The sequence below is a fragment of the Bicyclus anynana genome, chromosome 8 (genome assembly GCF_947172395.1).
Source record: "Bicyclus anynana chromosome 8, ilBicAnyn1.1, whole genome shotgun sequence".
In the NCBI taxonomy this organism is placed as follows: domain Eukaryota; kingdom Metazoa; phylum Arthropoda; class Insecta; order Lepidoptera; family Nymphalidae; genus Bicyclus; species Bicyclus anynana.
Window position 1 is genome coordinate 1,713,220 of NC_069090.1, and position 25,145 is coordinate 1,738,364.

The 25,145-nt window shown below is 36.2% G+C and overlaps 2 protein-coding genes across 2 annotated transcripts in view; one reads left to right on the forward strand and one right to left on the reverse strand.

Annotated features, from left to right (window-relative positions):
• Nucleotides 1–355: 355 nt before the first annotated feature.
• Nucleotides 356–5,795, reverse strand: LOC112047603 (vacuolar protein sorting-associated protein 37A). The gene is made up of 4 exons (XM_024084754.2): nt 5,011–5,795; nt 4,039–4,170; nt 3,395–3,569; nt 356–2,221 (listed from the first exon to the last, which is right to left on the reverse strand). The coding sequence occupies exons 1-4, from the start codon at nt 5,488–5,490 to the stop codon at nt 2,097–2,099; spliced, it is 912 nt and encodes a 303-aa protein (XP_023940522.1). The 5' UTR covers nt 5,491–5,795; the 3' UTR covers nt 356–2,096.
• Nucleotides 5,796–12,681: 6,886 nt separating this feature from the next.
• Nucleotides 12,682–25,145, forward strand: part of LOC112047614 (fatty acyl-CoA reductase wat) — a 44,335-nt gene continuing 31,871 nt past the window's right edge. Inside the window, exon 1 of the mRNA XM_052883236.1 lies at nt 12,682–13,046. The gene's annotated coding sequence lies outside the window, so the exon portion shown is untranslated. The remainder of the gene's footprint in view (nt 13,047–25,145) is intronic.

Here is a 25,145-nt window from a genome sequence, read left to right on the forward strand (position 1 = left end):
AACACTGGCCCCATCAGGCGACACTTCTGCGCTCGTCTACACCCCGGTGACTGAGGTCCTATTAAGGACACCTTTATGGGACCTCAGTGGTTTAAGCCTACGGGACTTACAAAATCAGGGGAAAGTATCGATTATGTAGGTATATAATATTTACATAGGTGTTAGGTAGATAGGGCCTATAAAATTTTGTTCCCATATCCAGAATAGATTAAGTAAATTTTCTAGTTAAAAATTGTACTTAATTATATGCCATGTTACCATGACAAGCAAATCATGTATTATCCAAAAGTAGCGCAAACATTAGTAGTAATGAAATCATAATTATAAAGGTGAGCGAAAAATAAAAATACTAAACTTATTAATTTCAAATGTATTCAAATCTAATCATTTCCAACTTTGTAATTACATCACAGTACAAGTACAACATATCTACAATACTTATGAGCATAGTATAAAATATGTTCTCATTGAATCAGTACCTACCATACATATTACTATCTTTTGTATCAATTCTGAAGGCGGAATTATATTTGTCTGACTTGTTACCGCTACCCCTCTCTAACTCCCCACTCTTTACGGAACCAAGTCGTACCACCTGACGTCATATCCGTCTCAGACAACTATTTCCTACAGTATGATACCGATTCAGCCACTGGTAAAAAGATTAAAAGAAAGACCATAAAAAAGATGGCTAGATTGTGTGAAAGAGGACCTGCAAAAAATGAAAAAATTATCTGGGTGGGAAAAAAAGGCAAGGCATAGAAATGGATGGAAAAAAGTGGTAGAGGAGGCCAAGACCCACAAAGGGTTGTAGCGCCGAAGGAAGTAAGGAAGTAAGTAAGTATGATACCGATTCAGATGTCATGACACGACACGTCAGACAAATATAATTCCACCTTGACACTACCTTACATATATTATTATAGTTACGCCAAACTTCAAGTCCGCTCTGAACACGAGGTGTATTGTTGCGCAGTGGACAAAAACATATGCCAGCGAAGTTATATACTAGACCCAAGCGGTTTTACCCGCGTAGTTCCCATTCCTATGGGGATATGAGGAGGAAATATAGCTTGTGTTACTCCCTAATAATGTAGCTTTTTATTGGTGAAAAAAAATTTCAAATCAGTCTAGTAGTTAGTTGGGAAATACTCTCAAACATCCTGTATATAATAGCTGCACAAATCGGCGTGTTTGCAATGTCAGAGAGAACTGAAAGTTTGGTGCATACATACTTAATTCATTGAACAATACACGTATTTATGGAATGCCTTTACTTTAATGACTAATATCTGAATTATTTCAGGCCAATCTTCAACTGGTCTAGGGAAATACAAACTCCAAATGGACCCCAAGTTAAAGATCAGCTAACTATTAAGATACTATGATACGAATAGTAACAATAAAAACAGTAACAGCAACATTTTTGATAGCCTATATTAATAGGACACTTTTGACAGGTAAAAACAACAAAAAATTAACATTAACAAATACATATATGGGCCGAAAGCTGACAGCCAGACACTCCTAATTATTATAAGAACATTATCATTACTATCAGCAGATGGACACCCACTGCTGGACATTGGCCTCTTTCATGGACTACCAAACAAAACGGTCTCGAGCAGCCAGCATCCAGCGGCTCCCTGCAACTGTCCAACTGTTGGGGGTCGAACATCATTGATGCGCTTTTCGGTGCGGGGTCGCCATTCCAGCACCTTGGGACCCCAACAATAACGCTTCTTCGATTTGTCCGGCCCATTGCCATTTCAGCTTCTCGACTCGCAGGTGTGGACCCGAAAGGCATTGAACCGACTCAGGTGGTTTAACAAAAATCAGATCTTTAAAATCTTAATTACAACAGTTACAGCATTGAAAAAACTGATTCAAGAATGAAAAAATTATAAAACCCGAAAAAAAATGTAACTAAGGGTCACCCTAGGGATTTTTGGAAAACTATTCAAATTAGTTTTAGATAATAAGGTGATGTATTTGTGTAATTACGGGACACCTGTATATGTTTTATTAAAAAAACATGTCCTATTAATAACTAGATTATAAATAATTACTTATATATAACATGAGTTTGTAATATTCTATGTTGTAGCCTTGTCAAGCTGCGCTAGTTGGTGCGCTAGCCGCTCTTCTCGTGCGCGCCTCGCTTGACCTAATGCGCGCTTTTCCGCAAATTTTGCTACGAAAGTCTCCACAGGAATGTTTCCTAAAAAAAAAGGAAAAGTATTGTATTTTAAAACAATACAAACAACAATAAAAAGTTAGTATTGTTATCAAATAAGTCTATAATAAGAATAAAGCCTTTATTTGATTTGTTCCTTCAGCTTGCTTTTGGCCTTTCTCTGGACACTTCTATAATTCTCTGTCCTTCTCCAAATGCCTTCTGCTGTCTGTGAGGTCATTCTCCCATCCTTGGCAGGGGTGACCTTTTTTCCTTTTTCTTGTCCTAAGATACCACTCTGTCACTTCCCTGGTTCACTTATTTCTTTTATCCGGCATGAAGAGTCTTGTCCACTTCCACTTAGGCTTATTGTTACTGCCACATCTCTGACCTTGGTCTTGCTTCAGATAGTAGAGTCTGACTTTGTCTTGCCTTTTTATTTGAAGCATGCTTCTTTCTAGGTTATTTGGCATGTTTCAGTTTCACTATATGTTTCTAGTTCAGACCCCAGGTTTGGCAAAAAAATTCGTTTCAAATAAGTCCAAGTTCAGATATAATTCAGGAAAGTAAAACAAAGTTTATTATCACTATTTTTAATGTAGGGCCAACCCATAACATATTTATCTACTGAAGATAAAATGAAATATTATTGACCAATATTTTCGGTATGGCCACTCATTTGCCATTTTGTCTTCACTTGTTATACTGTGGGTCACATCACAGTTTAGGCCTACTGGTTGTAGAATCTGAACCTCATCAGGTGAATGTGGGTTAGCAGGGTTAGGGGAATATTGTTTAACTCCACAACAAACATTATCAAATCTTATTATCTGGTTAGAGATGTTAGCCCAGTGAGTATGACCTTACTATATAATATATATAGTATAGTAGATTTTTAATCCAGTCTGGGGCATGCAAATCCAATTTTTCAGTTGTGTGCATTCTAAGAAACCAAATATCACATATCTCGAAATGTGAAGGAAAACATTGTGAGGAAATCTGTCTACCTGAGAATTATCTAAATTTTCTAGGTGTGTGAAGTCTGCCAATCCACATTGGGCGAGTGTGGTGTACTAAGACCTAACACCTCTCATCCTGAGAGGATTCTCATCCTTAACAGTGAGCCGGATATGGGCCATTAATGATGATGATTATGAATATCGGGGACAATTGGCTTAACATGCTCTCCAATGCATGAGGGAATAACACAATACTAACCTAATAAAAATTGCTCTGCAATACTTTCTGCATCCTCGTCAGCTTTCAAGGCTGCCTGCTTCAGACAGAATCTGATTCTGTATGGGTCGTACATCTCCGATAACTTCTGATGCTTCCTGTTCAATTCCTCATAGTTCATCTTCATTTGGACAATGGTTGAGATTCTGTCTAACACCTGGAATTAGTTTTATAATCAGTTTTAAAAACATTAGCAAACAGAGTTCTAGAGCTTAGTCAAGTATATTAGAATCAAGGATATATAGGATGGGTTTGCCACTTCAGTATGCTTAGAATATGTCAATAACATATTTTTTGGCATGCATCTACACCTCTTGCCTACTGAAGATGTTTCAACCTTTTTGTTTAGAAGGTTAGGAAGGTTAAACTGATTTAAATATTCCAAAAGTCTGCTTTAATAAGATTGTACAGAGAATTGTGTTTGTATTTATTAGATTGTAATTATGTAAAAATTGTAACAGTTGTTAGTGGACCAATGAATAAATAAATAATTAAACATTTCATATTGTTTCATTGTCACACTTTAAACCACACATATTTTAATTCTTACGGTCCCCTACACAAGGCCAGGGCTGGGGATGAGCATTCCCTTTTCCCTTTCTGCTTCATCTTTTCATAGTACATACCTCAGACTTGAGACTGTCAAGCATTTGCTGTTTGCTGAGGTTATCCTGAGCTATCTCCTCTATGCTGGTCATCAATTCCTCAGTCTCTAGATCCAGCTCCACCAGCTGTGGGGTTGTTTCTAACAGTTTGTCCTGGAATGTACAACAGTTAAAATGCATTTAAATGTCAATTAATTTATAAGGAGTATTATAGGAATGCAATATCAATTGTTACAATTTTAAGCTCAACACTCTATTCCTTTTTTATAAAAGGCTTTACGGCTCTGGGTTCTAGCCCTTTTGAGTCCATACTCTATTCCTAGGTATAGTTTACACAGATCAAGTAGTCTTTAATTAAGATCAGACTACAAAAGTTAAAAAATGTGGTGGTGACAGATCAATTGTGTTTTATAAACTTGCTCAATAAGTGTTTACATCTGTTTGACAATAGTATAGGTAACATCAAATTATCCAATAGAGCAGAAATTCTATTAAGTATAGTAAGCCAAAGCATCTTGTTCCTTAATAAGAAAATAAATGTCACATATAGTAACAAAAGCAGACAGAAAAGAATATCAATAGCAAACAGATAAATAAAAGATAAATGATTCAGTACCAATCAAAATCACAAGACAGAATTAAAACAAATATTAAACCAGTTATGGAACTAACGACAGGGCACTGCTCACTGTGTTCTGTGCAGAGCATGCATAAAGGGAGAAGTAACACTGATACATGTTATGCTTAGAAGCAGAGGTGTATCTGAACAATGTGCAGCACACATTGGCAACAAACAACAAACATGTGAGTTTGGCGGCCTGGGCGGATTGCTAAGCTTCTAGAGCAAGTTTGGTTGGAGAGATTCCAGTGGGTACCAGCACCAAATGGGCCGGCGTACAACAGCTAAACTTTAGTGGCTCTTGGCCAAAGGCATATATGGCCCAGGAAAGATGAAGAAGAAGAAGACAGAATTTCAAACACAGTCAAAGTTACCTGCAAGTCTGGGTTCTCTATAATCTCTTGCAGCTCCTCAACAGTCAGCTCACTCAGTGCTGGGAACATCAAGGACTGGGTGCTGTACTGCGACTGAGGGCTCGTGTCCGTTGATTTGTCCTCATTAGCCAGCAGATTGGGCACACACTTCTGGAACTCACGTATTATAGCTTGAACCACACGTCCTAAATCAGAATGCGGCGTGTAGTTCACTAAACCCGGAGCACCCACAACTTGATTTGAATTCTCAGCCAGCCAGGGATGAGGGATCACAGGATTTATAAAAATACTCGGCTTCTCATTTGGAAATTCCGGGTTTAATACCACGTTTAAGCTGAAATTCCGACCATCAGCGCCGAATTCCACTCTGTATTCCGAATTTTCATTCAATTCTGTCACATTATCATTGAAGATCTTCAACGTATCAATTTGTCGTTTTCGGTGTGTTTCTTGGTCAGCGTAATAGGAACGAGGCAGCATGTTTGTCGCTTGTTTACTCAATGCTAGTAATTTAATATGATAAACTAGTTTTCCTTTGTTTATACTGATTTTTCTGCTGATATAAATCAATAGTGTTCAAGATACTTTATCCTAAAACGCTTGTTTATGAATTACAATATCGGTGGTATGCAAGGTCGTTTACAGAATACGATTTAAGTACTTACTACTTTGTAATTAAAAACGAGAATTATTTATTTTTATGGTTTTAAACTATAAGGATAAAATACGATTAAAAATATCAATTTTTAATTTTGAAATGCATTGAAAGTTGAAACTTGTCAATGTCAATTGTTAAAGTCAAAGGAGTAGTGTCAGTGTCAACTGTCATATCGTTCAGAAACTAATAACTATGCCATACAGGCCGTACAGACTACATTAGTATTTTAGTTGAGTACGAACAATTTTTGGTGTAAAATCAAAAATTGTTCGTACAGAAAAAGCTGAAACCGGTAAGTGGCTCAAGTATGCCTCTCTGACAGAGAGTTACATATTTGTACCTTTTGCCGTGGAGACCCTTGGGTCATAAAGTCGCAGTGCCAAAAATTTTTTCCGTACCATTTCACCGCGGCTTGTTGCCTCGACTGGTGACAGAAGGGCTGGCTCATTTTTTGCGCAAAGGATCAGCCTGGCTGTCCAGCGCGGAAATGCAGCCAGTATTCATGCCACCATTCCACGTGGGCATGATTTGTAAAGTTATTAGGATAAGTTAGCTTAAGTTCTCTATTGTATTCTTTCTCAATAAAAAAAAAAAAAAAAAAATTGTTCGTACTCGACTAAAATACTAAAGTAGTCAGAACCAAAGATTACAATGTATTATTGGTCAGAACTAAGTCTTATCGATACTGGCGAGTTAAACCGTGCCCAGTTGTCACAAATGAAAGAAGAATTTAATTGAACTATGTATAGATGCCAGATTAAGCCATGCAGCTTACTAATCAGAATTTCAGAGTAAATGATACCTTTTGCATTCTGCTTCATCTGTAATTTATTTCTGTATTTTTGGTGTACATAGAAATAATAATAATGAATGCATTAAAATAAAAACGAACACAGCAAATATTATTACCTGTATTAATGCTATTAAGTTGCCGAAGGCGCTTTTTTTCTTTGAGACTACCAACCTAAAACTATAGTCCACAACTTTAGGCTTTTTACACAACAATATCACTGCTCAAAAAGGTTCTTTTAGGCGACACTTTTCGTTTCGATTCACATACATTTTATTTTTAATAATAAGCTTTACGGCTCTGGGTTCTAGCCCTTTTGAACCCGGATTCACATACAATTAATTAATTATCTTGGACTAATTATAGAAGGACCTGCCTCGCAAGACGTTACCTCTCTGTCAATCAATCAACGATCTAACGCGTGTATACTTATATCGTATCGATGTTTCATTGTTGTAATCGTTTTCGTCGACTGAAAAAACTCCCTAATCATTCCGGTTTGTGTAGTAAGTAGTTCAATGGCATGAAAAATGGTCAACAACTTCTAATTCACTAAAAGATGACGTGACGTTCGATGGAAGCGGGCTAACTTGTAAGGAGGAGGATGAAAATCTACACCCCTTTCGGTTACGGCATCGTACCGGAACGCTAAATCGCTCGGCGGTACGTCTTTGCCGGTAGGGTGGTAACTAGCCACGGCCGAAGCCTTCCACCAGCCAGACCTGGTCCAATTAAGAAAACCTCAATCAGCCCAGTCGGGAATCCAACCCAGGACCTCCTTCTTGTAAATCCACCGCGCATACCACTGCGCCACGGAGGTCATCAAAAACATAATTATAATAAATAATAAATTTGTAATAAAAACAAGCATATCTAAAAGAAAAATAGATACTATTCTTCTAACGAACGAACAAACAGCAAAACATCGATCCATTAATTTAATATACTGTGTACAGATTATATTATTCTTGTTAAATATTTTATTATTTATTTTTGTTAAATATTATCGATGACTGAGTTTACCTCGTACCCTTCAAAAAACGACAGACAATTTTGTTGCTGCATTTGGGTGCGATCCATTTCCATTTCTAATTCCTCTATGTTAAATATATAGAGTTTGCACAAAAACAATACAAACGTCATAAAAAGAACCCAAGCAGACATGAGTCACAAACCATTATGAAAAATAAAGATATTGAGTTTTATGGGTATTAAATGTGCATTTATAAAATTAAATTATAACTTTAATTATTTTATAAATGTCGTATTTTCATATCAAAAGAAGAAAGAAGTTGTAATTAAAACGATGATTTCTTTTATTTTAATGTGAATTTAACCTTTCATTTATTGCAGAATTACCATATACTATGATAATTTTTTTGATTTTGTATTAATAAGTGAAAGAAGATTTGACATTTGACAGTTCACACTTCACAGCACAGAACACTACTTTATTTGCTGTCTATGACTAATACTCCTACTTATATATCAGTATTCGTTAATGATTCGTTAACTAAATCCAGTCTGTCGTGCGTATTTTCTTCCCTTGTAATTTTTGTTATTTCGTTTTGTTCTCGTTTCGTTGTTATTGTTAATTATAGTTTATTTGTTGTTTGTTTACTGTTTTTACCCGACTGCAAGAAGGGCTATGTTTTTCGCGCGTATCTTGTATGTATGTATGTAATATTCTTTATTACCTCATATCTTCCAAACCGTTGAACGAATTTACGTAATTCAGATAACGTTAGATTTGTTTTAATAACCCAAGTGTTCTTAGATAGGTGAAATTAGAAAAAAAAAACCAACAAGACGACTGTGAGACGCTATAGAATCGGGGTGAAGTTTTTTTTTGTGAATATTGCAACATGCGAATCAAATTCAAGGGATTTTTGTGAGAATTTCAAAATAGTATATCATGGCCATGTTAAAAAAACTACAATTAGGATAACGTTATTTATTAATTCTAATATTAATTAAGTCTATACATAATACGCGAGGCGGACGACTATAAGGTGCGAGGTTTATGAAGTGTAGTTATAAAACACCTAAAATAGACTAAAAGAAATATATTGATTATAAAAATCGGACAAGTGCGAGTCGGATTCGGCCACCGAGGGTTGCGTAGATTTTTTGAATATTTACTTAATTTCGGTTGGACTTAGGTATACATTATCGTACTTTGTAACAAACGTAACCAATAAATCCGAAATTCACCATCTATCGTAACTAAAAAGTGTGAAATAAATTAATTAATTAAACAAATATAAAAACCCGGCATAAATGATATAAAAATTGATCAAACTAAAGTCGGGACCTAATAAAAAATGTAGACGAAATTTTATTCAATATAATAATAGGTCCCGACTGTTTTCTAATTGTTTTCTACACTTCTGGACTGAGCTTTTTTTCTTTTCAGTTTTTTTATCATTTATGCAGTCGGGTTTTTTATCAGTTTAATTAATTAATTTTATTTAGTTTAGTACGAAAATTAGTGAACCGGAGCCTGGTACTAGCCGGATCAGTTATTCCGCGTTGCTATTGTTTCCGTCACCAAAAAAGAAACGTACGAATCAATCACCCTTATCGTCCTCTGAGAAAACCGTTTTGATTAATGTGTTTAAATATGTCGAGGAAACCTTATGCTTGCTTCTACATAATAAAGAAACAAAACTATAAGAGTTCTTTATTGCCTACGGAACCCTTAATATAAGTGAAGCATTATCTGTTTGATAAATAACAGGATATATTATATAGGAATATAGAATTGAAAAAATATTTGTTTATCACAGGAAGTTTTATTTCATGATAATATTCGTAAATAATGATAAAATGTTGAGCACCCCTGAGTCAGCTGTTTTTGTTTGTTTACATAGTTTAAAATACCTACTCAATTTGACTATAGTCGTATTAATAAGATAATTCTATGATAAACATAATATGTTTTTATCTAATAAATCAAAATAACTACAGCTGTTCTTTTTTAAGCAAATCTTACGTTCGTAAATCGCTCAATCGTTACCTTTAAATTAAACAAAACGCTATTGCTAGGCACTCAACCGATTGAATATTCGTATTACAGACATTACAGAGTATATTGAAAGTGTATACAGACTTTACAAGGCGCTCTGTGGCATCACCCGCGTAAATCCCGTTCCCGTGGAAAAACAAATGTAAAAATAGAACCTGTGTTATTTGGTGACGAAGTATCTCATTAAACTTGAAAAAATAATTGACGGCCTCCGTGGCGCAGTGGTATGTGCGGTGGATTTACAAAACGGAGGTCCTGGGTTCGATCCCCGGCTGGGCAGATTGAGATTTTCTTAATTGGTCCAGGTCTGGCTGATTGGAGGCTTTGGCCGTGGTTAGTTACCAGCCAACCGGCAAAGACGTACCGCCAAGTGATTTAGCGTTCCGGTACGATGCCGTAGAAACCGAAAGGGGTGTGGATTTTCATCCTCCACCTACCAAGATAGCCCGCTTCCATCTTAGACTGCATCATCACTTACCATCAGGTGAGATTGTAGTCAAGGGCTAACAGAAAAAAGAAATCATAATAAGTTGAGTGGTTTTTGAGTTTAATCGTAGTAAATAAACAAACATACAAGCAAATCTACTTCTTTGTAATATTTTGTTTATAAACAACTGTGGATTTGAACCTAGGAACCGAGATTGACAGCTGATTATTGAGTATTGTGCTGTCTACTAAACGCGGCAGCATTGTACATTGTAACCTTAAAGGAGAATAAGGTTGTCTGGACATTAACGATTAAAAATTAAATGTAATTTTTTTAAGGCGTTTCTTTTCAAAAAAAGGCAAGACCGGAAGGATGCCCAAGTGCTTACATCTTATTATATTTAAACGCATCTTCAGTATTACATCGAATAAATTTTTATTAAGGTCATGTAATTTATATTTTCACAGCACATTTTGAGTGCGAGTTGATAAATTTATGAATGTTTTTAATCACCTGCCTACCTTTTATAGCTAGGTCATTGTGATGTGTAATTGACTTAAAAATACATGTATATTGTTATGGGTAACCCTATGTAGAATTGGCCTTACATTAAAATAATCATACATTGTTTTAGTAGATGTTTTTGTGGAATCGACGGATGTTTCGACGGCCTCCGTGGCGCAGTGGATTTACAAAACGGAGGTCCTGGGTTCGATCCCCTGCTGGGCCGATTGAGGTCTACTTAATTGGTGCAAGTCTAGCTGGTGGGAGGATTCGGCCATGGCGAATTACTACCATACCGGCAAAGACGTACCACTAAGCGATTTAGCGTTCCGGTGCGATGTCGTGTAGAAACTGAAAGGTGTGTTTCATCCTCCTCCTAACTTCCATCGCTTCCATCTTAGATTGCATCATCACTTATCCTCAGATGTGAATGTAGTCAAGGGCTAACTTGTTTAGAATAAAAAAAATAGTGGACCTAAACCTACAACAGCCAGACACACCTCATTATAATAAAATTGGAAGTTTGTTAACCTATAATGCGGCCATTATCATGGAGCCTGGAATGTGAAAGTTTTGGAAGGTTAAGGGTCCAAGTATATAGAGTTTTTTTAATGTTTTCGTCAACGTACTACGAGAAACCATGTCCCCAGTCAATTAGAGTCACAGTAATACTTCGAAAAACACCGTTAAAGATAATATTTTAAGAGTCTCTAGCGATGGACTCGCTTTTTCATAAAATCAGATTAATGAAAAAACAACACTGAATTTGAATTTTTTTCAAGAGAAAGCGCACAGAAATTAGTTTTTTAATTACTAAAACTTCATCCAAATTGGTTCTAGTTGAGATTTCTCAAACAAACAAACACACTTACGAGTTTAAGTCGAATACAGAAACTTTATTCTAGAGTTTGGGTAACATAATATATCCAATGTAAAATAATGAAAACCAAAGTTTGAGTACAATATTCATTTTCTGTTAAACGATTTTGATCTACATGTGAAAATCGTTCGAAAATTTGTTTAGTAATATCGGAGATTACTTAGAATGTATTATTATTGTATAACTGGTTGGTTTCGGTCGAAAAGTATGTCTATCCACGATTTAAGATTTAAATAAACAATTAGAATTTGGCAAAATTGGATGAATGGATTTGAATAAAAGGCATCACATAGGATACCATTACCTATTCTGGCATAGAGGCTCAAAACGCGTTGAATTCTTTTGTATGAGACGAGAGTTGGCAAGGTACTAATTTTTTGAAATTAACTTTTATCATTAAATCTTTAGATTTATCATGAAAAATTGTCAACACTAGTCATTTCACACCTAATAATAATTGAATTAAATTGTTCTTAAATTAATGAAAATAAACAAACCATAGACCATGTGAATATGAATGAGCCGAATATGGGTAGCTAATCTACCCATATTCGGCTCACTGTTGAGCAGTGAGAATGAGAGGAATTACGCCAGTAATCTACCACGCTGGCCCAATTCGGTTTGGCAGACCTCACACGCCTTTTTGACGGCCTCCGTGGCCCAGTGGTATGCGCGGTGGATTTAATGACGGAGGTCCTGGGTTCCGACTACCGACAAAGACGTACCGCCAAGCGATTTAGCGTTCCGGTACGATGTCGTGTAGAAACCGAAAGGAGTGTGGATTTTCATCCTCCTCCTTATAAGTTAGACCGCTTCTATCTTAGACTGCATCATCACTTACCATCAGGTGAGATTGTAGTCAAGGGCTAACTTGTAAAGAATAAAAAAAAAAACAAAAACACACTTAGAGAATTAAGAAAATTCTCAGGTATGCAGATTTCCTCACGAAGTTTTACCTTCACCGTTTGAGACACGTGATATTTAATTTCTTAAAATGCACATAACTGAAAAGTTGGCGGTGCATGCCCCGGATCGGATTCAAACCTATCCGAATCGAAGGCAGAGTTCATATCCACTGGACTATCACGCCTGCTTTAAAAAAAAGTACCACTAAAACAACATAGAATGCATGACCTAATAACGCACATTACTCACAATAAAAGTGTAAACATTTTGCGAAGTCGGCTGGCTGAGTTCGCAAAAAATTTCACCTGACCTGAAGGCCATTTAAACAAGAAGCAATTCGTCGGATCGCCCATTCATCGGATTACAACACGACGGTCAGACATTAAAACACGTCCGATATGACCTACCTACCACCTACCTACTACCTACTGACAAAGGTAGGGGGAAATAATACAATTTAGTATTGCGAACGCTTTCAGACAATTTCTTCGCAGATGCACATCAACTTTCTATTTGACAACTCGCGCGCATCTATAGATTTAAATTCACGAATTCGCGCCAAAAGGACTCATCGTGTAACCTAAAAATCGTCAAGAAATTCGACCATTCTTTGCATAATATACAACTTGAGTGCCCAACGGCAATTTTTATGTAATATGCTGTAATAAACGATTATATAACAATCATTTCGGCCTCATATTTTGGTGGGTAGCGATAGTCTACAATCTGCCATGGCGAAGACCGTTTGGCTTTCAAATTTATAGTGGTGGTTTCTTTTTTTTTTATTCTGTGAGTGCCAGTGTTTTATTTACATCGTGGCAGTGACTTTCAGGATTTAATTAGGTGAGTGGGTTACGCAATTGTTTTCTTTAATTACATTCTTATGTCACTCATTGTATTATAACGCCGATGTGTCGAAATTTTTTTTTCTGGGTTCTATAAACACTACTTTCACAAGATGTGACTTCCTTGTCGGAAATATATTAACGCTCGTGTGGACGTATATGTTTTTCACGATACGCTTGCATCACGTTTTATATCAAGACTAACATTATAATGCATCTAAATACACGATTAAATAGATCTACTCATGTTTAAAGTTTGGTGACCATTTTAAAAGAATCCATGACCATGGAATTACTAAGATTATCTCGTTTCTTATTAGTTGTTGTCAACAAATATGTCGATTACCTAATTTACCGGATTTTATCTAATATTAGTTGATTGCGAAATCTTTTGGCACTACTAACCCACATTTCCTCGAATATATAATTATTAACGCATATATCAGAAAAGTAAAAGTGGCATAACGGGCCGGTCAAGTGTATGTCTGATGTTATGGAGGTTTAACGGTTTTGTCGCTGCTCTATGGACACTTTGTTGTGACGGAAATATTGTCTATAGGTAGGTCATTTCATAATACTCTTGATCTAGAATCTAATGGAAAATTCTTGTTTCATCTTTCAAATGGATAAGACGAAGCATAGGTGTCCTATATTCTGTGGAGATGACGATATCTGTATACTACTAATATTATAAACGCGTAAGTTTGTATGGATGTTTGTTACTCTTTAACGCCGCTACTACCGAAGCGATTTGGTTGAAATTTGGAATGGAAATAGATTTTACTCTGGATTAATACGTAGGCTTCTTTTCATTCCGGAAAAATCCATGGTTCTTGCGGGATTTGTGAAAAACTGAATTCCACACAAGTCGCGGGCGTCTGCTAGTTCCGCTAATTTTAAATAAATAATTCATCCAGTAGATTCGTCATAAATAAACCGTAACAGATGAATAGACGGACAAGCAACGATTCTATATGATTTCCGTTTTTGTACTCCGACGTTCGGAACTCTATAAAATACCGATTACATACGAGTACCAATTTATCACAAATAGACGTTGATTGTCATATTAAAGAAAATTTTGAACACAAATCTGTTTATTATAAGTCACTATTGTAAAAAAGAGTCGGTGATAGCCCATTGGATATGACCTCAGCCTCCGGTTCCGGAGGGCGTAGGTTCGAATCCGGTCCGGGGGCATGCACCTCCAACTATTCAGTTGTGTGTATTTTAAGAAATTAAATATCACGTGTGTCAAACGTGAAGGAAAATCATCGTGAGGAAACCTACATACCTGAGAATTTTCTTAATTCTCTGCGTGTGTGAAGTCTGCCAATTGGGCAACCGAGCCAGCAGTGAGCCGAATATGGGTTGATAATGATAATAATAATCGTAAAAGATTCCCCTGAAACCTATTCACGATTTCGGTCTATTTAAATAAACACCAAATCAATTGAAAAATATCATCTAGGTACCTACTGTATGATATCCACCAGTAGACACTGGATGACAATTGTTACATAGAATCTCAATTTCATACATGTCAACTAGCACACGTCAAAGATAGTGAATTAGCCTGCTGACCTGACTCCCTAGCCAAGTGGCATGTCGATTCTCTTTCTACGATCGAACGATCAAGCGATTCGCTAAACGCTTCGAAAACTAGAAATATGTGGGAATGATCTTGATCACGTGACCTGTCGATATCGATAGCAAATGTCATTCCCATACATCTTTCTAGTTCGTAGTTCGTTCGCGATTGTAGAAAGAAAATCGACATGCCAGTAGGCTAGAGGGACTGGGTCGCGAGTCGCGGGTCGCGAGTCGCAACTGCCAGAGGAATATTTTTTAGTGTCAGGTCATGTTGTGATTGCTGTGGTTTACTGTGATTCGCAACGCTTATTTTTGCGTTATAAATAATGAGCTACTGATGATATTTCTTATGAGATGATATTAATAAATAGGTAGCATTTGTTGCATAATTTGTACACTAGTAGACGACGCGTGGTTTTACCTGCGTGGTTCCCATTCACGCAGGAATACGGGGATAAAATATAGTCTATTCCTTCCTCGATAAATGGGCTGTCTAACACTGAAAGAAATCGGACGAGTAGTTCCTGAGATTAGCGCGTTCAACCAAACAAACAAATTCTTCAGTCTTATAATATTACTAGCTGACGCCGTGCGGTTTCACTCGCGTGGTTCTCGTTCCCGTAGGAATACGGGGATAATATATAGCCTGTAGCCTTCCTTGATAAATAGGCTATCTAACACTGAAAAGATTTTTAAATCAGACCAGTAGTTCCTGAGATTAGCGCGTTCAATCAAACAAAAGTAACAAACTCTTCAGCTTTATAATATTAGTATAGATCAGTAGGTATATTAGTATAGATTACAGACAGACACTTCAATGTTATTTATATGTGTTGATGTGTGATTAACTCATCCTTACTTCACTTATTATGTCGTGAATGATTGCACTAATAATAGAACCGTTATTATAATTGTTATGTGGTATATGGGTACAAGTATATTGATGTGGACTTTTTAATGGGATTCTTTAACTAGCTACTATTACAGATAAGACCGCTAAATCATAAAAATAAATCTATAAGTACTTATAATAAATCTGTAGAGAGGTCAATTATGTACATGAAATATATTTCTAAAATAACCATCAGGGGGTGATTAGTGATCGATACTGATGCCAAAAATGCAATCAGTTAAATTTTTGTCTGTCTGTCTGTATATTCGTTATAGAAACAGAAACTACTCGACGGATTTTAACGAAACTTGATACAATTATTCTTCATACTCCTGGGCAGGTTATAGTATACTTTTTATCACGCTACGATCACTAGGAGCAGAGCAGTGAAGGGAAATGTTGGGAAAATGGGAGAAGTTACTCCATTTTTACAGCGATACTACCGTCAGGGCTGTTTAAAGAGGTGTCCAGCGGAGGGGATCAAACCACCACCTAACGATTATTAGTCTGTAAGACTATAGAGTCTTGTCCACTGCAGGACATAGGCCTTTTGTAGGGACTTCCAAACATCACGATACTGAGCCACCTGCATCCAGCGAATACCTGCGACTCGCTTGATGTCGTCAGTCCACCTGGTGGGGGGTCGGCCAACACTGCGCTTACTAGTGCAGGGTCGCCATTCCAGCACTTTGGGACCCCAACGTCCATCGGCTCCTCGAACTATGTGCCCCGCCCATTGCCACTTCAGCTTCGCAACTCGTTGAGCTATGTCGGTGACTTTGGTTCTTCTGCGGATCTCCTCATTTCTGATTCGATCACGCAGAGATACCTACTCCTAACATAGCTCGTTCCATCGCCCGCTGTGTGACTCTGAGCCTGAATCTGAACAAAATCGCATCTTATAAAAATGAGACTGAATAGGCTTCTTCTACGCGAGCGCGTTTACCGCTGTAAATGGCAAATATATGTCAATTCGCCTCAATTACTCGTCAACTCATCATTTCACTTCCTCGTTCACACACTCCAACAACCTTTTTTTTTCTCTTCAATTAAAACTAATTCATTTTTGAATTTCGAAGAGGTGTGAACAATATTTTGACAGCAGCAACATAGAAACTTTCGAAGAAGTCTGGGGTTGAAGCGATCGTCTACGTATCGTCAATCAACTTCGACTTCGACGTAAGCGCTCGTCAAAATTGCAACTTGACTACCAATTAACGATTTATATTTTGTACTAGGAATTTCGCTGGAACGAATAGATATCGTGGTAATGGTGGCTACGACTTTTCTATTCGTTAGCGCGGATCGATATTGAATTTTAACCCCGACACATTATTATGTTTTCGTGAGGGGTCGGTCGTAAAAAGTCAACATGCCTAAGGCCCGTGTGGTCGTGAATTCAGAGGGCTTAGTGGCATTTTGATATGCGATCACGTTAACGTAAACGCAAATTTCTAAGGAATTGAAACAGCGCCATCTAGTGGTACTACTGCACAACTGTTACTCTTTAACGCCGCAACTACTGAACAGGTTTGGCTGAAATTTGCAATGGAAATAGATTTTACTCTGGATTAACACATAGGCTTTTTTTCATCCCGAAAAAATACATAGTTCCCGAGAGATTCGTGAATTTACGTTTACGTTAACGCGATAGTAACAGTATGAAAATAATGAAAACTCCCACTAGGCACACTGAAGTTTGCTCTGTCGAGTGCAAGTGTCAATCACGCGAACGTCAGTTGTAACGCGTTACGTTAACGCGTGCAAAAGCTAGTTATTTATATTACTTAATCGACAGTGACAATGATCAACGTAAATAGGTTTTTTTTATGACTGACGCACTCGATTTAGGTATCTGTTTATTGTAGCTACCTAATTTGTTTTTCCTAGTTGTATGTTTCCACGAGTTGACGGGATCTCAATCGATTAAAATGATTTAATCATTATGCCATAATAACGGGCTGGACCAGAGGTTCCCAAACATTTTTTCTCATAGACTAATTTCGAAATATAGCTGGTTCCTGTTAATTAGTATATTACATTTATCATACGGCCATGTGGCGCAGTCCGTATATTTATTTCCCAAAATTCTACAAAATATGTGAAAATTATTTCTAACTATGGAAATTTGCGTGTCCACTGAATTCTGACAAAATAACAACATTATTTAAAAAAAAATTAGAATTGATTATTTAAATTAATTATTATTAATTAATTGTGGATTCAAAAAATAAAAAAAAAACTATTCCAACCAACTTTATTTCTTTAAGATCTAATTACAGCACAAGGAACCAAGAAATTCTCACTTGTTTTACTTAGAAAACTCCCAATTCGGTATGAAGCTAGATAAAATTTTATGGATCCCGCTTAGAAATTGTGAACCGTATGACCCCAGTTGAGTTTGTCATGCCAACGTAGACCCCTGTCGAGTGTCCCGTGGACCCATGGGAGTCACCTGGATCACTTTGGGAATCAATGGGTTAGGCCATACAAATACATACATGTAAAAGACATGTTATTAAGATTTCTACGTGTATGGGCTGGATAAACAGAGCCTGTATATAATATCTATTTATTGGAGAAATATTTTACCATTTCACCGCGGCTTGTTGCCTCGACTGGTGACAGAAGGGCTGGCTCATTTTTTTCGCAAAGGATCAGCCTGGCTGTCCAGCGCGGAAATGCAGCCAGTATTCTTGCCACCATTCCACGTGGGCATGATTTGTATAGTTATTAGGATAAGTTAGCTTAAGTTCCTTATTGTATTCTTGGAGAAAAGAAAGAGAAATATTGATTTATTAATTTGTTAGGAAGTCAGTACACAAACAAATTCATATTACAAACGTTACAAAGAGTTTAGACTTTTGGTAGGCGCAAATCCGCACCGTAGGTATAGTGCATTCGTTTTCATAGTGTCGGTACAGCTACAGGGGACCACGTTTTTTATTTTGCTTTTTGCGTAGGCAACTACCTACTGTGTTCGTTTAGAAAAATTTTTCTAAAGGTACTTACTCTAATTTATTCTTATATCGGCGCTGGCAAAAATTCTATCGACATTCTTCAAAGGACGACCATTATTCGTTTTCATAATGTCGGTACTGCCACAGGAGGTCCGCGTTTTTTTATTTTGTACGCATCGTATGCATTGCATCAAACGGATTTAGTATTATTTGTATAGAAAATTATACCACTGCGTCCACTGATCCGCAGCGTACGGATCGCGTCGAAAGGATTTTATCTATCCGTTTGATGCGATACGTACCTACGATGCAGATAAGTGGACGCCTACAATAAGAAAGTGGGTTACGTGTTACGTTAAGTGGGTATGTATACGTCGTTGGTTAGGTTGGGTTACAACTTAATCTTAATAATGCACAAATGGATATCTGAATTAAAAAATAAAATGCTTATAAACACAATATTTCTTAAAGACCTATCCAACGATACCGACCCCATACCACGAGATAGGCAAGAAAACAATAAACAATTTAAGTAGAGGAGAAACGCTAAAAACCAAATGTAAAAACATACTTAATATTCCAGTGTAATTATATCACGTGTATAGTAATGTGCTACGAATATCACGTGTTTAGAAATAGTGTAGCGTATTCTAAAAATAATCATGTTATCACAAAAAAATCACAAAGTGCAAAACACACCTCGATTTCCCTTTTGGGGTTCTGTACATCAAAAGGAATAAAACGGTGCACATCCTACTAATATTATGTAGTATATAAATGTATGTGAATATCATAATCTCTACTATCTTAGTACCCATAACACAAGCTGCTCTGTATGCTTACTTTGGGGCTAGATAGTGATGTGTATTGTTTAAGTATATATATATTTATTATTATTATTTATTATAAACGCCAAAGTTTGTATGGATTTTTGTTACTCTTTAACACCGCAACTACTGAAGGAATTTGGCTGAAATTTGAAATGAAGATAGATTTTACTCTATGTTAACACATACTTTTCATCCCGAAAAATCCATGGTGCCCGAGGGATTAGTGAAAAACAAAATTTCACGCGGCCGAAGTCGCGGGCGTCCGCTAGTATAATATAAGATCACTTTGTTGTCCTTCCATCTGTGCATCTGTCCAGTCTGTTTAGACCAGGGTTTCCTTTCTCATACTCATTCAAAGGTACAAGTTGACAAGTGCAATTATAGAGAAAAATCTAAGACTATACTATACTAAATGTAATTAATTATTCGTGAATAATATAGCTAGTCTTTATTTGATGCCCATGGTGGATGAGAAGTTTAAATATTATGTAGTTACAATGTACAGAACCTCTGTAGGAGAGAACGACTCGACCGCATTTATCCGGTTTTGACTTTGTGTTAATTTGTAATAACTTTTAACGTGTTATATGTATACTGAGGATGGGGTCAATAAAAAGGAATAATTAAACCATTAGTTAGGCTGGTTTATTTTGTTTTTTTTTTATTAATTAATAGATTGTTATTTTTGTTAGCAGTTTCGCATGGGCTACAGAGCATAAAATACGCCTAATATTTATTTTTGCAAGAAACAAAAAACGAATTAAATTTATTTATTTATTCATAACCTATTTTATATCAATGCTTCTTAGTTACTAGCCGGCGGCCCGCGGTTTTACACGCGTAGCTCCTATTCCCATGGGAATACGGGAGTAGAACGTAGCGTATGATACTTACAAATAACGTGGCTTTCTCGTGGTAAAACATTTTTTAAAACCGGTTCAGTTGATCCAAAGATTACCCAACAAACTTTACCTTAATATAATATTAGTATAGATAATCTAAATGTCTCGGTGACAATTGAGTTGACTCATTGTTTGCGCAAAGGATCAGCCTGGATATGTAGTGCGGGAATGCAGAATATTTTTACCACCAAACCAGGTGAGGCTGACGGCTCGTCGTCATCAACCCATATTCGGCTCACTGCTGAGCTCAAGTCTCCTCTCAGAATGAGAGGGGTAAGGCCAATAGTCCACCACGCTGGCCCAATGCGGATTGGCAGGCTTCACACACGCAGATAATTAAGATAATTCTCTGGTATGCAGGTTTCCTCACGATGAGACACGTGATATTTAATGTCTTAAAATGCACACAACTGAAAAGTTGGAGGTGCATGCCTCGGACCAGATTCGAACCCACACCCTCCGGAATCGGAGGCAGAGGTGATATCCACTGGGCTATCACGGCACGGCAAGTGAGGCTGACGGTTCGAGGCTACCAAAATTGCTTTTGCACAGGGTGCAAAAAAACCAATAGCAAAAAAAAATAACTTTAAAAAAAATTAAATTATTGCTTTACCGGTAGTACCTACTATATAGATGAAGAGCCAGCGACAGTCAAACATTCGTCATTTTAAAAGTTTGTCAGCTATATTTAATTTGATATTTAAATAAAATTCATTCCGAATTCATAAGGTTATATTATACTAGCTAACGCCGCGCGGTTTTACCCGCGTGGTACCTGTTCACGCAGGGAAAAGGGAATAATATTTAGCCTAAAGGCTACCTCGATAAATGGGCTATCTAACACTGAAAGAATTTTTCAAATCGAATTAGTAGTTCCTGAGATTAGCGCGTTCAATCAAACAAACAAACTATTCAGCTTTATATATGACCTTCACCGACCTGTGACGGGAACTTCGACTATCATGCAAGTACGTCATGTTAGGAGCAAAGCATCACAAAAGCCCTATTGAATATCTTAAGTTAAATATTAACCTACAGTAAATACGAAATATAATGTAATTTAAAATACAAAATATAATGTAATTCAAAATTTTTTTTAATTCATACTCTAAAGTGGTGAAATAGGGCTTGAAAGGGCGTCGGCTAGTTTATAATAGATGTTTTGCTCAATATGTTACGATTGATACGAAAATGTACTATATGTTATAATATGTAAAAACACGTGTATTTACATATAAAATCTGATGTTTTAATCGTATATGTTAAATATCTGAAGTTAAAAATTAACCTACAGTAACTTCATGTACACGTTATGTTTACAATTTTGCTCACGTCCGCTCACATCTATTGACCTAGTTTCCGGTTTTGTGCAACTTGCTCATAAAATATATTATAGAACGCGTCAAAGCGTGCCATTGAAATTAAAAACATTATGCTTACTATAATAGCAAGAATGTTGCAAGTTGAAGTAGAAGAGAGATAAAATATTTGTTTTTCATCTTCTGTTTTTGGCTTTTCATAGCGCCAGAAGGTAAACTTTTTACCAATTTTTATGATTTCTAAAACATCTTTCATTTCACGCAGCGTTGCATTTGTAGTATGAATAAGGTCGTCAAAATTATTCAGTGGTGGATTTACCAGTTGGTTAAGTAGGCTGGATCCTAGGGCTGGGTTTTAGGAGGCGGCAAATTTGCCCCAAAAATCTTTCTCTTCTAAAGAAATAAAGATAATGTAAGTATCTATACTTATAATATTATAAAACTGAAGAGTTTGTTTGTTTGTTTGATTGAACGCGCTAATCTCAGGTACTACTGGTCCGATTTTATAAATTCTTTCTGTGTTAGATAGCCCATTTATCGAGGAAGGCTATAGGCTATATATTATCCCCGTATTTATACGGGAACGGGAACCACGTGGGTGGAACCGCGCGGCGTCAGCTGGTTTTTAACCGACTTCCAAAAAGGAGGAGGTTCTACGTTCGGCTGTATGTATGTTTTTTTAATATTTTACTCCTTTACGTTCGTCCTGTACGTTCCTACTAAAATATTAAAACTTGCAATTTTACACAATTTATGGTAATTGTATTGATTATAAACTAGATTACCTATCGAATTTCAGAGTTCAGTAGGGTCTGCAAAATTCAATAGCCTACTGGCGGCAAATTTGTAAATCCGCCACTGTAATTATAATTATTATTATACTGAGATCGTTAAAGGGGACTTTTTTGTCTAAATTATGTGCCTCGGCATCCATGTTATGAACAGGCCGGTCCAACACCAAACTGTGTTGCAATGTGGTGTTATAACTGTCTTACATCACTCCTGCGTCGGATATGAGTGTTAACGGCTTTTGAGTTAGAAGAAATCAAGGCCAAGTAAAGCCTCCAAGTAAGGCCTTCATATCTCATTTGTTAAAACAGTGGATCGAAATAGAAAAGGACATTGATCATTAGGTTGCATTATTCAAATTCACTCATCACTGTTCGTAATGAATTTTCGCAACGACTGTTTCTAATAGAGATCATAACAAATACGATTAAAATATCAGATTTTATATGTAAAACCACGTGTTTTTATATATTATAACACATTAATATCCTTATAGTTAGTACATTTTCGTATCAATCGTAACATATTGAGCAAAACTTCTATTATAAATTGTTGTTTAGCTCCCTCGCAAAGGCTCGGGCCTTAAAGCACCTATAGTAATGCTAAAATTATTATAGCATTTTGTATAAATCTACTATTAGTTAGATTTAAGTATTTTTAGTAGGTGATAGGTATGTGGATATGACTTCTGCCTTCGGTTCTGAGGATGTAGGTTCAAATCCGACCCGGAGCACTTCAGGTTGCATTGTGATTGTGAATCTATATCTAGCTAGCTTTATTACAGGTTCTTCAGCACATAAAAATCTTTTAATTTGCTTAAAAAAAATCATTAACAACCTCTATTCGATCACTGTTTTGACACGTGATATTCAATTTCTTAAAATGCCCCCATAGGTCATATTCCCTGGGCTATCATGCCTCTCACCTACTAAAAATACTTAAATATAACTAACAGTAGATTTATACAAAATGCTATAATCATTTTAACATTACTAAAGGTGCTTTAAGGCCCGGGCTTTTGCGAGGGAGCTAAACAATTTATAATACATGTTTTTCTCAATATGTTACTTAGTTAATGTGTTATAATATGTAAAAACACGTGTATTTACATATGAAATCTGATGTTTTAATCGTATTTGTTATGATCTCTATTAGAAACAGTCGTTGCGAAATTCATTACGAACAGTGATGAGTGTTTTAAGTCTTTGTAAATAAATACATAAATAAATATCTTCTAACTCAAGTCTCGTTAAAGTTATGGACATCAATTCATTTTTATATTAAGTAAGTTTTAAAGGATAAACCAAGCACCTTCAAATTATATTTATCTACTAAAACCTACATTAAGTGTGTTTATCTATATTTTAAATAGCATTGCTAGCAGTATCCTCCTCCTAAAAAGTTAGCCCGCTTCCATCTTAGACTGCATCACCACTTAGAGGTGAGAGTGTAGTCAAGGGCTAACTTGTAAAGAATAAAAAAAAAGCGACTATCGACTAAATGAAACTAAAACAATTAGTCAACTTTATCGCCTCGGTTTCGACGTGCTAGTGACAAGTACGTCGAAACCGAGTCTAAGTCTAAGAATTCCGACATTTCTCAAAATCAAATACCTACTGTAATTCTCTACAAGCTCTAAATCCAGTGAATGTAATACATATAATTACACATATTACACACAAGTATAATGATACGAAACTGACCGTTCGTCGGAATCTGCGATGCGACGTCGTTGCGACACGGCGAGTGAAATCTGCTAACTATATTATGAACTTGACCCGCTTCTGTTATGTGGCGAGAATTCGCTTCGATTCGCATAATTCACAATACGACTTTCGCTGTGGAATCTATAGCTATCTATTTATCATCATCATCATCATCCCGCTTCTATTTTAGATTGCATCATCACTTACCATCAGGTGAGATTGTAGTCAACATGTCATACTAATATTGTAACGCCAAAGTTTTTATGGATGTTTGTTACTCTTTTCCGTTACCACTGAAGCAATTTGGCTAAAGAAATGGAAATAGATTTTACTCTTTATTAATACATAGGCTACTTTTTATCCCGGTTAAATCCATGATTCCCTCGGGATTTGTAAAAAACTGAATTCCACGTGGATGATGTCGCGTGCTTCCGCTAGGAATGTATAAAAAGAAAATCATCAGGTGATTGACGTCCATTGTTCTTTTTTGTTTTATTGTTCATTGTTGTTGTTGTTATCTAAAAAAACATTTTGAATAATTATGAAATAAATCCTAGAGTGACCTAGATATACAGGGTGCTCGCAAGTAAGTTAATATATTCTTTAACAAAAATTAATTCGAAATGTTCAAGGAACATGTGTTCTAAAATTAATATTTTTGGGGTAGGTAAATAATGTTTCTTTTGTAAGTAGATCTTAAAATGTGTCCCTTAAAACGCATCCTTATGAAAATGACGTAGCCAAACTATTCATTGGTAAATATCGAAGTAGTTAACTAGTGAAGTGCGGAGTGCCATTGCGGACTTTAAGTATTTCGTCGATATCGACAAAGTCTTACCACTACAATAGAAAATAAGTTTTCTTTACTATGTATACCGTTTTTTTACTGTTTGACTATAAATTTCAATTTTCAAATTTCAAAATTCAACGTTAAATTTTACGATTGGAAGCTATAATATGACCCTTAAAATTTTATATTTACAATAGGGATGATAACAGTTTTTTAAATTGTATAAAAATTAAGAGTATGGTAATAGTAAAGCAATTTTGTAAAAGTAACAGGGTATCTGCGATCATTACTTTTGGAGCTACAGGGATTTAAAGGG